Raw genomic sequence first — 16,438 nt, 5'->3', positions numbered from 1 at the left:
AAGGGGGAAAACCAGTCAAACACGACTTGAATAAGAAAGACAAATAAAAGGAAAAGTAACTGTGGAAGTGCACGATGTGGGGGGGGGGGGGGGGGGAGTGCAGAGAAACAGAGGACACGAGAGACAAGGACTTCAAAATAAAACAGGAAACACGACACAACACTACAGATCCACTACAGATCCACAACAGAAACACACTCATTAGCTGCCCTTCCATCAGCATGTCAACATACATACACTAGATTAAAGCCCCCGGAGAGCACGGCCTGGTGACATGGATTCAGATGGATGGGATCGTACAACGGAACTCTTAACTCAGGACACACACCCTCGGGTGCTGTTGCTCACCACCGTTGAAGCCGGTCCACGCACTCCCCTGCAGCCTCGGATCAGGAGTCGCTCCTCGTCTCCCGATGCACGGAGCATGATCCGGACTCTGGCTCCCTCTGGTGGGCGGAAACGGCAACGACACGTCACCTCTCGCTGGTTGGTGAGGACGCTTTTTATACAGTCAAATAAATATTAATATCTAATAAATATGAAATCCAAAATGTACATTTTGTGTGATTGTTTGTGCACATTGTAGTTTGTTTGCATGTGACAACATAATAAAGTATTCTACTTGTACTTTACTTTAATTTTTTCCATTTTAAGTACATTTCATATTAATGAAACACTTTATAGTACATTTCATAGTAATTAAACACTTTATAATACATTTCAGAGGAAAATATTGTACTTCTTACTGACTTTTTAGATTCATATTTTAAACCAAAAAAAAAACACAGCATAAGCATATAAAATATAACCTATATTATTAGATTAAAGTGGAAGCACTTGAGGTATAAAACATTGTTTTAAATGAACTTTTCTTGTTCATTTTACTAGTGTGTCTGTTTGCGTCTGTAGATTTCTCCTAAATTCATCAGAAGTCATTTGCATATTTAAACATAACATTTCAGAAAAGGGGTTAGTTCACACAGCATTCAGAGACTCATTTATACACATTTATTAATAAAAACTATATATTATGAAGCTTTATGCAGAGGGATTAGTTCACACAGCATTCAGAGACTCATTTATACACATTTATTAATAAAAACTATATATAATGAAGCTTTATGCAGAGGGGTTTGTTCACACAGCATTCAGAGACTCATTTATACACATTTATTAATAAAAACTATATATTATGAAGCTTTATGCAGAGGGGTTAGTTCACACAGCATTCAGAGACTCATGTATACACATTTATTAATAAAAACATGGAGAACATTAATTTTTTTTAATGGCTGTTTTGAGTTACGGAGTGATACAAAGAGATATCTATATTCCTTCGTAAAAACCTTTGACTAATATATTTTTGTATATATATTTTGTATATTTTTGTAAATGTATGAAAATTAGCACATATTTCATAAGATAAAGCCTCATTTGCTTATTTAAACATAAAAATCATAGAACATTTTTCAGCAAAATGCAAAAGTCCAAGGAATGAATGCAGCTTTATTTTATCTCAATAAATTATCCCTCGACCCCGCGGGACTTTCTATCCAGGAAACGTGTTTTGTAATATCCCTCACAACACTTGTCATGTGAGAGTGTGTGTGTGTGTGTGTGTGTGTGTGTGTGTGTGTGTGTGTGTGTGTGTGTGTGTGTGACACGCCCAAAGGCGCTTCCTCTCCCAGTCGTTGTATTTTTCATGTATATCTTTTATTATCGATATGTTATGTTCATAAATATAGAATGAGTCTCGTTGTTCTTGTTTAGGAATGATGCACATCTCACATCCTCCTGACATCTCCCCCCCCCCCCCCCACGACACAAATACTCTTTTCATAAAGGCTTTCTTCAAGAAATATAATTATCTTTTAAAAAATATGTGTGTAATTCATGGCACAATTGGAAAAAAAAACAACCCAGAAAGAGTCAGAGGACGACGTGTCTTCTTTTTTTACATTATTAAATCATTTATTGAAATATAAATCATCTGAATGTACACGATGTAACATATTGAAACATATAAACTCATCATATTGGGTGCGATTACCTTATTGTTACAGATACTGTACCGTCAGCATTAACTCAAACATTCGTCTTTTCTTTTCTTTCTTTCTGCAACACCCAAAAACAAAATGGAAGACGACGAGGAAAGTGCAACAACTGATTGCAGATTATATCACAGTGGAGGGGGGGGGGGTGGGGGAGGGGGGGTTGGTGGGGGGGGCAGCTGGAGCTCTAGAACCTGCTAATGGAGAGCTGCGGGAACGAGGCCTAGAACCAGGAAGTAGTCGCCGTACACTTCCTGTTCCCTCGTCTGGAAGTGAACGTGTTTTTGGTTGATGTGGAATGTCTGAAGATGGTCCGCGGGTTTCGTTCTGGGTCAGTGAGCTTTTCTCAAGGTGAATTTAGAAGCTTTTAGGCGTCTTTAAAAGAAAAAAAAGAGTCTAAATGAGACGACTAGACGTCCTCACAAGAACACAAGTCCTCCTTTAGCTTAGGGAAGGAGACGTGAAGTCATGTGTCTGTGGTGGAGCTGCATTCCCTCTCCTGACCACCAGGGGGCGACTCCTCTGGTTGTATAGAAGTCTATGCTTCATGTGTTAAAGCTGCATTCTCTCTCCTGACCACCAGGGGGCGACTCCTCTGGTTGTATAGAAGTCTATGCTTCATGTGTTAAAGCTGCATTCCCTCTACTGACCACCAGGGGGCGACTCCTCTGGTTGTATAGAAGTCTATGCTTCAAGTGTTAAAGCTGCATTCTCTCCTGACCACCGGGGGGCGACTCCTCTGGTTGTATAGAAGTCCATGCTTCATGTGTTAAAGCTGCATTCTCTCTCCTGACCACCGGGGGGCGACTCCTCTGGTTGTATAGAAGTCCATGCTTCATGTGTTAAAGCTGCATTCTCTCTCCTGACCACCGGGGGGCGACTCCTCACGGCGATGGCAAAATCTCCAAATTCAAGGCTTCAAAAAACTCCAAGACCACCAATGAGACGTCACGACGACCACGCCCACTTCTTAACTTACAGTCTGCGGTTTACAGACTAACGTTAGCTTGTTATTTCTGCCGATTGTCTTCACGCTTGAAAAATTAAAAAAAACATCATAAAAAGCGGTGTTTGTTAGTGAAGATCAACGTGCGAGTATCATAAACGTCCGTTTGGCACAGAGATTATTTTCTGTAATAATCCCGTTAGCCTTTTTTTGGGTGTGTGATGCTAACTTCCTGTGTGATGCTAACTTCCTGTGTGATGCTAACTTCCTGTTGGACTTCCGGAGGACACAACCTGCTGGTGAAGCTCTCGGATACAACGAACACGTTTACTCTTTTAATTCCTCTTTTTTTTGCTGCAGCTAAATTGATTACCATCCATATCATACATTAAAAACATGATAAAATATGAATATTTCTAACCGTCAAAGACGACGCCCACTATATGACGGCAAATGTGAATCCTCCGGGAGGAAAATGAGTTATATTTGCTTTGTGGATTCATCAGAAGCATTGGCTCCACTGAGGGTGCAGAAGCTTAATATGTGCTTACATAAAATAACTGTTATCCCAATAAGTCTCTCTTATAAAAAACAACAGTAACAACAACAACAACAACAACAACTCTGGAAGCTATTTACAATACAATCACACTTCGTTTTTGTTTTTTTTTCCTGTTTCAGGGCGACTCGAAAGCTCTTTTTTTCTCGGAAGCCACGATATTCACAAATAACACGCGTTTTACGTAACGATGAAGTACAAAAATACACTTTTGAATTACCGCACGTTTTTTTTTTTTTTTTTTTAGGATAGAATAAACAAACAAACCCAAAAACAGTATAATGGTCATATCGTTGCGGGGGGGGGGGGGGGGGGGGGGAAACACCCTCCGAAAAAACACAAAGTCCATATTTTGTGCTTTTCAAATGGGAGTATTGCTTCTGATTGTGCCGGCATCAGGTGCTTCTCTTGCAGCAGGTGAGTGTGAGGTTGCGAGGATTGGACTCCTTTAGTTTAGTGCTTCTGTAGTGGTCAAATATATATTTTTATATATATATATATCATATGAGTGACATCCGGTGGAGTTGATTTCGTCCCTTCTTGCTTATATTGCTGTTAGAAGAATGCCCCGATAGAATAAAGCTTTTGCAAATTACACTTTTTCCTTGTGAAAATAAATCTGTTTTAGGTCCGACACTCAGGCTCGGTGGTTCGTTTGAGTCCCTTAAAGTGTCACGTTCTCTTTCCACGCTCGCTCGCTCCTCCAGGCCCAGCAGGGGGCAGCGTCCAGGGAGGAGCGAAGGCCGTTCGTACGGTCGCCGCATCCAGACGGTGAAGTGGTTTTCTTTTTGTTTTCTGAACGGGCGGTCGAGGACACGGAGGAGGACGAGGGGGAGCGGAGGGTCGGACGGACAGTTTTGGTTGATTTAACAAGTTTTCGTCTCTAGTTTCCACCTCGACCTCCCCCCCCCTCTGTGGCTGCTTCTGCTCTACAGGCTGGGTGCTCGTCACAGGAAGCTGTCCTCCCCCAGGTCGCTGCAGTCCAGACACATCTCGTCCAGCAGCGTTATGTCCTCCAGAGTCTCACCCTCGCGCTTGGCATAAGTGGAGCTGCTGGAGCCCGTTTCGATGGCGCTCTCCTCGGACGTCTCAGAGCTGCAGAGGACACGGAAAACGTGAGTTAGTGTCGTCTGTGGGGTAATAGCTTAAAACATGCATTCTCTCTCCTGACCACCAGGGGGCGACTCCTCTGGTTGTATAGAAGTCAATGCTTCATGTGTTAAAGCTGCATTCTTTCTACTGTTCACCAGGGGGTGACACCTCAGGTTGTATAGAAGTCTATGCTTAATGTGTTAAAGCTGCATTCTCTCTCCTGACCACCAGGGGGCGACTCCTCTGGTTGTATAGAAGTCTATGCTTCATGTGTTAAAGCTGCATTCTCTCTCCTGACCACCAGGGGGCGACTCCTCTGGTTGTATAGAAGTCTATGCTTCATGTGTTAAAGCTGCATTCTCTCTCCTGACCACCAGGGGGCGACTCCTCTGGTTGTATAGAAGTCTATGCTTCTTGTGTTAAAGCTGCATTCTCTCTCCTGACCACCAGGGGCCGACTCCTCTGGTTGTATAGAAGTCTATGCTTCATGTGTTAAAGCTGCATTGTCTCTCCTGACCACCAGGGGGCGACTCCTCTGGTTGTATAGAAGTCTATATAAATGACTCTACTTCTCTTGATTTATTCCCTCAGTAAACATTGTAAACATTAGTTTTTGGTCTCAATCTCTAGTTTCAAGTCTTCTTCAATACGTCGTGATGTTCATTTAGTAAATTATGGTCATTTAGAGTCAGACAGACCATAAAGCACGGGATGCTTTAGGGCGGGGCTACAAGGTGATTGACAGGTCTCTATCACGGTGTTGGCTGGTCTGTGTTTTCGTCTTACATATTTACTTCTTGTGTTTTCACTTCATGAAATGTTCGGTTGTACTTTCGTGGCACTAGAAAAACCCAAAATGGCGAACTCGAGGCTTTAGAACCGTGATCACTTCCACTTCTTATAGTCCGTCTATGTTTTTAAGTGGTTTAAAATAAACGATCAAGTATATCTCTAATAAAACCTGCTTGTTTCACTTCTCAGTTTGAACACTAGATGTCGCTGTCATTCAGAACAATCGGTTACAGGGGGATGAAAACATTTGCCTCGCTTGAAAGACCTCGAGCGAGGCCGGAGGAAAGAGTTATTTTCTGACCCACAGAAGGAGGTTTGTTAGATTAATGAGAATGTGAAACGTTTAGAAGACACGATGGAATAAACAGTTAACAGTAAACCAGTTTCAAAGGGTTTCCAAGGCCTAGAAACTACACATTTACCGTAGTTTGACCCGTGACCCCTTATGTTTCTCTGCTTATGGCAGTTCGCACATGCTCAGTAGCAAAGGCACAAGTTTACGAGCCGAGAGGCAAGTGATCGTTTTTAATCACCCTGGAAACGGGAGTTTAACTCGGACGCGGTTGCAGAATTCAAAACGTGCTGACCTCTGTGCAGGTAGACGTGGAGTTCAAAAGGTGAGCGTCTCGGCTGCGCTTACCCGTGTCGGTTCCTCTTCCCGTACTCGTCGTCGGACAAGGGGTCCAGGTCGGGGAGGGGATGATGTAGCCGCTGTCGGAGCTCAGCCGCTGCTCGTCGAAGCCGCTCTCCCGGTCCTTCAGCTTGCCCTGGTTCTTGTGGCTGATGCCGATGTAGGCGTCGTCGCTCTCCACGCACATCCGGGTCACCGCGGGGTGGTCGCTCTTCAGGAACTCGCGGTTCACCTTCTCGTAATGCTGCGTCGAGACGGGAAGGGGGACGACGTTAGAGGAGTTTCAATGCGTAAAGGAAGTGGGAGCACAGAACCAATAAAACCCCCCCCCCCCCCCCCCCCCCCCCCCCCCCCCCCCCCCCCCCCCCCCCCCCCCCCCCCCCCCCCCCCCCCCCCCCCCCCCCCCCCCCCCCCCCCCCCCCCCCCCCCCCCCCCCCCCCCCCCCCCCCCCCCCCCAACCCCTCATCCATCTGCCCCCCCAGGCTGTTAAAACGCTGCGAAGGAGGCAGAGGTACGGCTGTTTTTGATGTGCCATGTGTGGCGTGGAGCTTAATGGGAGGTCGGGGGCGGCGCAGGCGTCATTACGCGGCGTGAGGCCGGCCGCTCTGACATCCAGCTGCACTCTAATCAACTTGTCGGGTTTAACAGAAACACAGAGACACTGCTAATGCACCCTCAGAGGAAGTGGAAGGGTGGGGGGGGGCACCTTTAAAAAAACCTGCACTTTGAAAAGAAACTCACCCTCTTGTAGCTGGAGGGCAGCAGGGACGAAACCGAGTCCGTCAGACCCTGGAACGAAGGCCTCTTCTCCGGCTCGCTGTTCCAGCACTTCATCATCATCTCGTACCTGAGAGACAACACACAAAAAAAAAAAAAACACGCGACGTTGACTTGGAGAACCGGAGAACGTTCGGGTGGGGGGGGGGGGGAACCACGCATTCCTCATGTGACAGGAGGTCAGCGTTATGTCACAGGATCACGTGACTACGTACACGTCATCGGGCGCAAGCTCCGGTTTGGACATCCTGTATCCGCTCTTGATCTTGTTGTAGAAGCTGGAATCCACCACCATGCCCGGGTACGGGGTTCCACCTTTCAGAACCAGAAACCAGAACAGGTTCTCATCATCCGACTCTCCGATCTCAAGGGTGTGTTTGTTACTCGGAAGGCTCGCGGTGGGGCTCACCTAAGGAGAATATCTCCCACAGCAGGATGCCGTACGACCAGACGTCACTCAGGGTGGTGTACATGTTGTCGAAAATACTCTCTGGCGCCATCCACTTCACGGGCAGGAAGGTCTGCGGGGCGGCGGAGAGGAAAACGTTCGGTATAATAACCGCGAATGGAAAATGTGGCGCGTTTCTTTTATTGAAGTGAGACTCACACTCCCTTTGGAGACGTAGTTGTTGTCGTGCATGATGTCTCGGGCCAGTCCGAAGTCGCAGATCTTCACTATCTTGCCCTGAGAGAGGAGCACATTCCTGGCGGCGAGGTCCCGATGCACACACTGCAGAGAGAGAGAGAGAGAGAGAGAGAGAGAGAGAGGACGTGTTCAACAACACGGTTTTCAACCCCAAACCCTTTTCCGCTCCCACAGCCGCCGTCTGCGTCTATTCCTGGAAGCGTTTCATTTCTGCCGAGTTCCTTCCCTTCGGTGCCGGTTCGTATTCGCTTCATGAAGCCGTTGTGTAAACATGCCCGTTGGGAGGGAAGGCTGCGACCGCTGGATATTTAGGGATAATAACTGAGAGGCTGAGCGAATAGCTTCTGGCTGCAGCGGTAATTCTAGCCCTGGCTGCCGCTGCGACTATATTCAGCCCCCTCGGCTCCTGAGAGAGGCTCAGCCGGCCTTCACCAGACCGCTTATCGGCGCCCACAGCTTCGGGGCCGCCTTTGGCCCGGCAGCGCCGTCACCGGATAGGACAACCTATCCACAACCAGCAGGAGGCGACGGGGAATGAGAGGCTGCAGGACCGAAAGCCACGGACGGATTACCGACTGGACCAGGGGCCCAACGGGCCCGTCTGAAGTCACAACGAGACACAAAACGACCAAAAAGAGACGCAAACAACTACAACGAGACACAAAACGACCAAAACAAGATGCAGAACAACTAGAAAAGAATGCTAAACAACCACGGAGGAAGGAAATGACCAACACGGGACACAAAACAACCGAAAAGAAACACAAAACAACCACAACGAGACATAAAACAACAACAAAGAGACACAAAACAACTACAACGAGACATAAAACAACAACAAAGAGACGCAAAACAACTACAACGAGACATAAAATTATCAAAAAGAGACGCAAAACAACAACAAAGAGATGCAAAACGACCAACAAGAGACGCAAACAACTACAACGAGACATAAAACAACAACAAAGAGACACAAAACAACTACAACGAGACACAAAACGACCAAAAAGAGACGCAAACAACTACAACGAGACATAAAACAACAACAAAGAGACACAAACAACTACAACGAGACACAAAACGACAACAGAGAGACGCAAAACGACCAAAAAGAGACGCAAACAACTACAGAGAGACGCAAAACGACCAAAAAGAGACGCAAAACAACTACAACGAGACATACAATTATCAAAAAGAGACGCAAAACGACCAAAACAAGATGCAGAACAACTAGAAAAAAATGCCAAACAACCACGGAGGAAGGAAATGACCAACACGGGACACAAAACGACAACAGAGAGACGCAAAACGACCAAAAAGAGACGCAAACAACTACAACGAGACCCAAGACGACAACAAAGAGACACAAAACAACTACAAAAAAGACACAAAACGACAACAGAGAGATGCAAAACGACCAAAAAGAAGCACAAAACAACTACAACGAGACACAAAAATGATCAAAAAGAGATGCAAAACAACAACAAAGCGCTGCGATAGAACAACAACGACACACAAGACGAGCCCCGTCGCGTCTCTGTGGACCAAACGTACATTCTTGGAAGCCAGGAACTCCATCCCTTTGGCCACCTGGAAGGTGAAACTGAGCAGGTCGGTGGTGCTGAGGCCTTCGCTCATGTCGTCCGACAGCAGGTCGTCCATCTCGTCCTCTGGTTGAAGGAAAACACACAAATATAAACACTGTAAATATAGCTGCTCAAACCCGGCTCCCAGGCTAATGGCAGGGAGAAGCCGGCCATTATTATGCTCCACGCTGCAATTATCCCCATCCGTAATTACAGGGCCCGGGGGAACCGGGGCCTGGACTCTGACAAGGGGTGCACCCCTCAAACTCAAAGGAGCCCGAACCTTTCTGAGAGGGCGGGTGGTCGTACTCGGACCTCTGGATGTCGGAGTACTTGGAGGCGTCGCTCATCTCCAGCATGGGAACGTACTGAGTGTTGTCGCTCTGCTTCATGTCCATGTAGTCTCCCTTGCTCTCGAAGGACAGGATCACGTAGCTGTGTGCAGAACATACAACCTGTTATACACACGTGTAAATATATATATATACACATGCTGATCTGTGCCTTATTGTTGCGTGTGTGGCCCTTTAAATCCTCTCCCCTCCCTCTGGCCCGGCGTTAAGAGGAAGATGTGGTGGAGTCGGGATGAGATCACGTTATGGTTAATTTTCGAGGTGTGGTCATCAGAGAGGGGGGGGGGGGGCGCTTCACAGAGTTAACAGGTAGCTCAATGACATTAGGGCTGAAAGCCGAGACCACTTCAGGCTGCGATTGGATTAGGGCCGAAGACGCCAGATGATCTCCTCGACCGCGGAGAACGTGGCGATAGAGTTACCGATTAGGGGTTTTAGGGTGTGTGTGTGTGTGTGTGTGTGTGTGTGTATCAGAAGTGGACGTAGGTGACTCATCGGTTTCGTGGGCTACAGTTTTTTTGACGTGGCAGCGACCTGTCAATCACCCTGTAGCCCCGCCCCTTAAAGCGCACCCTGCTTTATGGACCATAATTTACTAAATAAACATCACGCCGTATTGAAGAAGCTTGTTTGAAGTGAGTTGGACAGCAAAGCTTTTATATTTTACTTTAAAAGGTTATTAAACAAAGAAAGATGCTCATAACTCGTCCTAAAATGAAGCGGTAGACGAGTTGAAGCGTGTTTGACCAATCGGTGACGGTCACCCCGACAGACCCCGCCCCCAAAATATTCACAACCCGACCGTCGGCTTCCTCTGGGAGGCCAAACGTCCCCAGGACTTCATTTAGACTGCAGTCCAAAAGGTTCCTCGTCCCTGAGGCCTAAAAAAAGGGTCTTGATATGTGAACGGTGTGTTTAAATGTGTGTGTGTGTGTGTGTGTGTGTGTGTGACAGACCTCCTGCTGCTCTCATCTGCAGGGTTGATCCCGAAGATGTCCAGCTCCTTCTTGCTCTTCTCCGGGTTCAGGCTGATGAAGGTGTCCCTGTTCTTGTGCAGGTAGTTGACGAGGTCCCCGTAGAAGCAGTACTCCGTGATGATGTAGATGGGCCCTGAAAGAGCCTCGAGTTAAACCCCACGCCCACCACGGAGCTGTGTGTGTGTGTGTGTGTGTGTGTGTGTGTGTGTGCGTTTACCTGATTTGGTGCACGCTCCCAGGAGGTTCACGATGTTGAGATGTGGTCCGAGGTGAGTCATGATCTTCAGCTCGGACATCAGGGCCTGCTTCTCGCTGGAGCGCGCCGTGGCTGAAAAGAAATAGACGTTACTACGGCAACCAGGTTCGGCCTTTGAGGGCCATTCACCTGAGTCCCCAGAAGAAGTAATCTGTTGGTCTGCTCACGTTTCAGCATCTTCACGGCCACCTTCATGACGGGTTGGGAGCGGCTCAGTCCGTAAGCGGTGCCCTCCACCACCTTCCCGAAGGCCCCGGAGCCCAGGATGCGACCTGGAGGAAGACGCGGTGGTTACAAAGAAACGTTGCAACAACAACAACAACAACAACAAGCAGAGGCTCTTTTGGAAGAGGCCTCTGCTCTCGACCGGCCGGCGTGGGCTCACCGAGCACCAGTCTGTCTCGGGGGAACTCCCATCTGGAGTCGTAGGGAAGCTGCATGGGGTCCACGTAGATGTACTCGTGGCCGTCCGGGCTCACGGACTCGATGACCCTCCAGCGGATCTCGTAGCGCGGCTTCTAGAAGACAAAAGAGAGCCGATTAATCCAGACGGAGTTAACGGGCAACTTCTCTCCAAGACTTGTCTTTTGGGGGGGTTCTCAGGAAAGCTGTGGAACATCTTGTGCATGGATATAAATATCTCAAAAGGCCTTAAGTGGGTTTTTTTTCTACCTTTGACCACTGAAATCCTTTGAAAGTCAAACCTCCAGGTCATAGCGAGGAAACTTCTTATTAATTTAGTTTAATAAATCCTTGGAAAGACCAAAGGCCAATCCTAGCGCTCGAATGCTGCAGAAAGGCGGGTCTTGCTTCAGGTTTTGGGTCCGATTATTTTATGTATTTCGTGGTTAAATAGTCAGTTAGCCTCTTACACAATCTAATAGCTTCTTTGATTGATTTATTTATTCTGCGACTAAAACTCAACCCAACTCGCTCGTCTTTAATCGGAATAATTTTGTCTCCGTTTTGGCTTCTTGGCTACCAAAAAAAAATTAAATAAGCAGAACAGATGAGCACGTGAGAATGAATGCGTAATGGAGCCAACAGTACCTGTTTCCAGATAACAACCAAGACAATGAGTGAGATGATGACAATGACCAGCAGCACCAGCACAGCAGCAGCCACCGTCAGCTCTGGGTGGGGGCCTGTTCAGGAGGAGAGCCGGGGGTCACCGGTGTTAACAACATGGCCGACGGCGGCGCGCCGACAAAGAGAAAACAACACACTGAAATCCAGGGTCCAGATTACTGGGACCAAAAGGCATGCTGGGGAGATACGGTGGGCGTGGGGGGAGGGGCCCCGGCGCTGGTTTAGGGGGTGGGGGGGTCTAAAGCTCATCTGGGAAACAACCAAATGGCTTAACGACCTCTTGCTTCTCTGAATTGGCCTTCACAATAAGAGCCTCCCATCAACAAACTCCTCCTCTGACAGCTGCTGCAACGCGGTCACACGCTCGAGTGTCAGAAACGGGAACAACAACGACAACGACAACAACAACAAACGTCAAGCTACGTGTGTGTGTGTGTGTGTGTGTGTGTGTGTGTGTGTTCTTACCATTCGACACCAGCTTGACCTCCCTGCTGACGGCGCCCATCTCGTTCCGGGCCAGGCAGCGCACCGCCAGCGTGCTCTCCAGGTGGCCGAACAACACCTGGCTCTCCAGGTTGTTTTCCTCGTCCACGCGCGAGTCCATCGTGACCTCCGTGGAGTTGGCGGGGAGCGGCGCCCAGGCGGACGAGTCGTTGGCACAACTTGGAAGAAGAAGGACGAAAGGGGGGGTGGAACCGTCAGTCAGGGTGTCGCAGGGGAGGGGGGGGGGGGGGGGGGATCGGCGCTCTGGAGGAGGAGCGACTTACTGTTTGATGTTCTTGCAGACGAACCAGTCCACCACCGGAGCCGGCTGCCCTCTGGTGATGCACACCACGGACTGGCCGCTGGCCGAGCCGTGGTGGATGTCCATCAGGTCCACAATGACGGCGGGCACTGTAACGTAGGGTGGGGGGTGGGGGGTGAGCTTTGCAACGATGTTAAAAGCGTCTACGGACATTTTAAAAAGGAAGGGGGGGTTGTTCTGACCTTTGACCTCCAGGATCAATCCGACGTCACGTCTCCGGTCTCCGTTCTCCACCCGCATGGTGTAGTTCCCGCTGTCCTCCTCCTTGGCCCGGATCAGGGTGAGAACCCCCATGTAGCTAAAGAAAAAAAAGAAGACAATACAGCGTCAGCGCCTGGCGGGTCGAGCCCCCCCCCCCCTGACGACAGGCGGCGGCCATCTTGTCCGTCGGAGCCCTCACCTGGTCTCGCCGAGCTGCCGCAGGCTGGTGGAGATCTCCGCCGTCACGTCGCCGAGCGGCACGCCGTCTTTGAGCCAAGTGACGCGGGCGCCGGGGAAGGAGCTGATCTCGGCCCTGAACTCCCGAACCTCGTCCAGCTCCGCCGACTCGTATTCGCTGAACTCCGGCCGCACGGACATGAACTCGCTCGCTGTCCAGATTGAAATAACATTTTTTTTTTAAAAGAATTCAAAAAATAACACAACAAGTGAGACGAAGAAGAAGAAGTTTTTTTTTCCGCACCGAAAACTCGGACGGCCAGTTCCTTGGTCTGGCTGTCGTTGCTGATGATGTCGGTGATGGAGCACGAGTAGATGCCGCTGTCTTTGGTGGAGGCCTGCGGGATCGTCAGGGTGTAGCGGATCTCCTGGTCGCGCTTGTTCTCGTGCACGGTTTTGACGCCGCGGTTGACCTGTCGGGGGAAAAAAAAAAAAAACAGAACAAAAGAAGGAACATCAGGAACGTTGAGCCGGTTCCCTCTCTGGACGTCGTCCTTTTGTTGACAGCGTCTAACATTTTATAAACAACAGGTTGAGTCCTTCATTTAAGAAAAGACGTTTTAAAATTCTATGATTCCAGCGTCTTAAATATATATTATATATATATATATATATATTTTCTGGTTTCTTTCCTCCTCTGTGGCAGTAAACTGAATTTGAGTTGTGGACGGGGAAATAAAGCCAATCTTGGGCTTTTGAAAACAACATTTATCGTAATATTTTATTAACAATTGATTGAATAATTGTTTTTTTGTTTTGTTAAAAAGGTTGAAATGATCTAATTCCAGCTTCTTAAATCTGAATATTTTCTGGTTTCTTTCCTCCTCTGTGACGCTGGCAGACATTTTCTCACACTTCATGAATCGATTAATTAGAGAAAAGATGATCGTCAATGAAAACTAATCGTCAATTAATTTTAACGCTCTTTTTGCGCCCTCACCAGCTTTCCCGGGTATTTCCAGTGGTCCTCCAGGATCTCAGACCCCCGAGCCAGACAGGTGACGGTGACGGTGTCCCCCACCAGCAGAGCGGTCCGCTCGGCGGTCAGCTCCACGTGCAGCGCGGCGCCACCTGAGATGCAACAGTGGACATGAGCAACATGTGTGTGTGTGTGTGTGTGTGTGTGTGTGTGTGTTGGGAGGTTAAAGCCACGCACCTGCCCAGCCGTGGACGATGTACTCCCCGCTGTAGTGCTCCTCCCCGTTGACGTCGGCCCTGCACACGTAGGTTCCCGCGGTGAACACGCCCAACGCGCCCCTCTTGCTGTCGTACACGCTGGCCACGGGCAGCTGGGTGTCCACGTTGACCAGCGTCACGTTGGCGCTGGGATCGGACACGCGGCACTGGATCTCCATGTCCTCGTGGTCGGACAGGACGTGGTTGCCAAAGGGAACCAGCGAGGGCACGAAGGGAACGTCTGGATCTGGAGTCGGAAGATCATAAAAATCATTAAACACACACGCGCACGCACGCACTCGCACACACACACACACACACACACACGCACACACACGCGCACACACACGCGCGCGCACACACGCACACACACACACACACACACACGCGCACACACGCCCGCACACACACGCGCGCGCACGCACGCACGCACACACGCACACACACACACACGCGTGCACGCACGCACACACTCACACACACACGTGCACGCACGCACACACACACGCACGCACACACATGCACGCGCGCACGCACGCACGCACGCACACACACGCGCACACACGCACGCACACACACACACACGCACACACACGCACACGCACGCGCGCACACACACACACACGCACGCGCGCACACACACACGCACGCTCGCACACACACACACACGCGCACACACACACACACACACGCACGCGCACACACACCTGGCACGTAGACATAGATGCTGCTGTCCTCCGTGTCCTCCGTGGCGTTCCGGGCGTAGAAGCACGAGTAGTAGCCGGTGTGCGTCGCCGTGGCGTTGTCCACGGCGACGGTGGTGACGAACAGGCCGCTGTTGTCCTCGCGCGCCTGCTCGTGCACGTGGAGCGGCGTGCTCCAGGCCAGCTTGGCCTCTCCCCGACAGGTCAGCGTGAAGGCGGTGTGGAGCGGCACCACCAGCTCCTCCACCTGGGGCAGCAGCACGGGGACGGAGGAGGGCGGAGGGAACATCATGGAGGTGGGCGCTGAACAGAGATACGGACTATTAATATCTACCTTTTAACGCCCCGTACCTGAGACCAGCTTCACAAATATAAATATAAAAAAACCAAAACAATATCACGCTATGATATTCAAACTTATGAAATGATGCTTTGCTTGAATACTTCATGTGAATATTTGAACCACTATCTACCTACCTATCTGTATATAGATATATATATATATATATATAATATATATCTACCTGTCTGCCTACCTGTCTGTCTGTCTATCTACCTGTCTGTCTATCTACCTGTCTGTCTATCTATCTACCTGTCTATCTATCTACCTGTCTGTCTATTTACCTGTCTGCCTACCTGTCTGTCTGTCTGCCTACCTGTCTGTCTGTCTATCTACCTGTCTGTCTATCTACCTGTCTGTCTATTTACCTGTCTGTCTACCTGTCTGTCTGTCTATCTACCTGTCTGTCTGTCTATCTACCTGTCTATCTATCTACCTGTCTGTCTATCTACCTGTCTGTCTACCTGTCTGTCTGTCTATCTACCTGTCTGTCTATCTACCTGTCTGTCTATCTACCTGTCTGTCTCTCACCTTTCACTCTGAGGCTGAAGGAGAACTGATCCCTTTGATCTCCACTGAGGGCCGTGATGGTGTAATTCCCGTCGTCTTTCCCGAGAGGCTGTCGCAACGTCAGAACAGTTTGATACCTGCGAGGAAGATAAGCAGATATTTATTATACACATTATATATATATATATATATATATATATATATATATTATTAACGTAAGTTATATCTATTGATGCTTCCACGCCAGCACGGTGGATAGGAAGGCGGTTAGCTTAGCTTAGCTTAGCGTAAAGACTGAAAACACCTCAACCAGCTCAGTGATGTTATTAATTTAAATAACGTATTAATTAGAATGACACTTTGTGGTTTCACAGGAGATTATAAAGATAAAAATTAAAAATTAAAATAATACATAAAAATGTATTTTAAAGATTGTCGTCCCCAATTTCTTTATTTTATTAATCAATAAATATTCCATAGGCTCAAATCAGTGTATTTATTTAGTTACTTTTAACTTTAAAAAGTTAGGAAAGCGACGTCAAAGTGAATAAAAACACTTTTTTTTAATTATCTTATAATATTTGGGCAAACCCAACTCGTCCTCACCGATTCCCCTCGAGGTGGCTGGTCTTGGTGAGGACGTAGTAGCTCTGCGACACGTCTTCGCCGTCTTTCAGCCACGACACTTTGGGGGCCGGGGAGGCGTCGAT

The 16,438-nt window shown here is 48.5% G+C and overlaps 1 protein-coding gene across 1 annotated transcript; it reads right to left on the bottom strand.

Annotated features, from left to right (window-relative positions):
• Positions 1-4,476: 4,476 nt before the first annotated feature.
• pdgfra (platelet-derived growth factor receptor, alpha polypeptide) lies at positions 4,477-15,830 on the bottom strand. The gene is made up of 22 exons (XM_034531675.1): positions 15,750-15,830; positions 14,882-15,181; positions 14,155-14,421; positions 13,939-14,069; positions 13,243-13,411; positions 12,961-13,150; positions 12,743-12,858; positions 12,523-12,649; positions 12,221-12,417; positions 11,717-11,811; positions 11,052-11,184; positions 10,834-10,938; positions 10,628-10,738; positions 10,390-10,543; positions 9,364-9,515; positions 9,049-9,164; positions 7,456-7,578; positions 7,258-7,369; positions 7,064-7,163; positions 6,813-6,918; positions 6,081-6,315; positions 4,477-4,651 (listed from the first exon to the last, which is right to left on the bottom strand). Exons 2-22 carry the CDS (start codon positions 15,168-15,170, stop codon positions 4,563-4,565), a joined length of 3,117 nt encoding a protein of 1,038 aa, XP_034387566.1. The 5' UTR covers positions 15,171-15,181; positions 15,750-15,830; the 3' UTR covers positions 4,477-4,562.
• Between the last annotated feature and the right edge of the window lie 608 nt (positions 15,831-16,438).

The sequence above is a fragment of the Cyclopterus lumpus genome, chromosome 4, assembly GCF_009769545.1.
Source record: "Cyclopterus lumpus isolate fCycLum1 chromosome 4, fCycLum1.pri, whole genome shotgun sequence".
NCBI classification, from domain to species: domain Eukaryota; kingdom Metazoa; phylum Chordata; class Actinopteri; order Perciformes; family Cyclopteridae; genus Cyclopterus; species Cyclopterus lumpus.
Note: the sequence above shows the minus strand (reverse complement) of the source record. Positions and strands in the feature narration are given on the sequence as shown.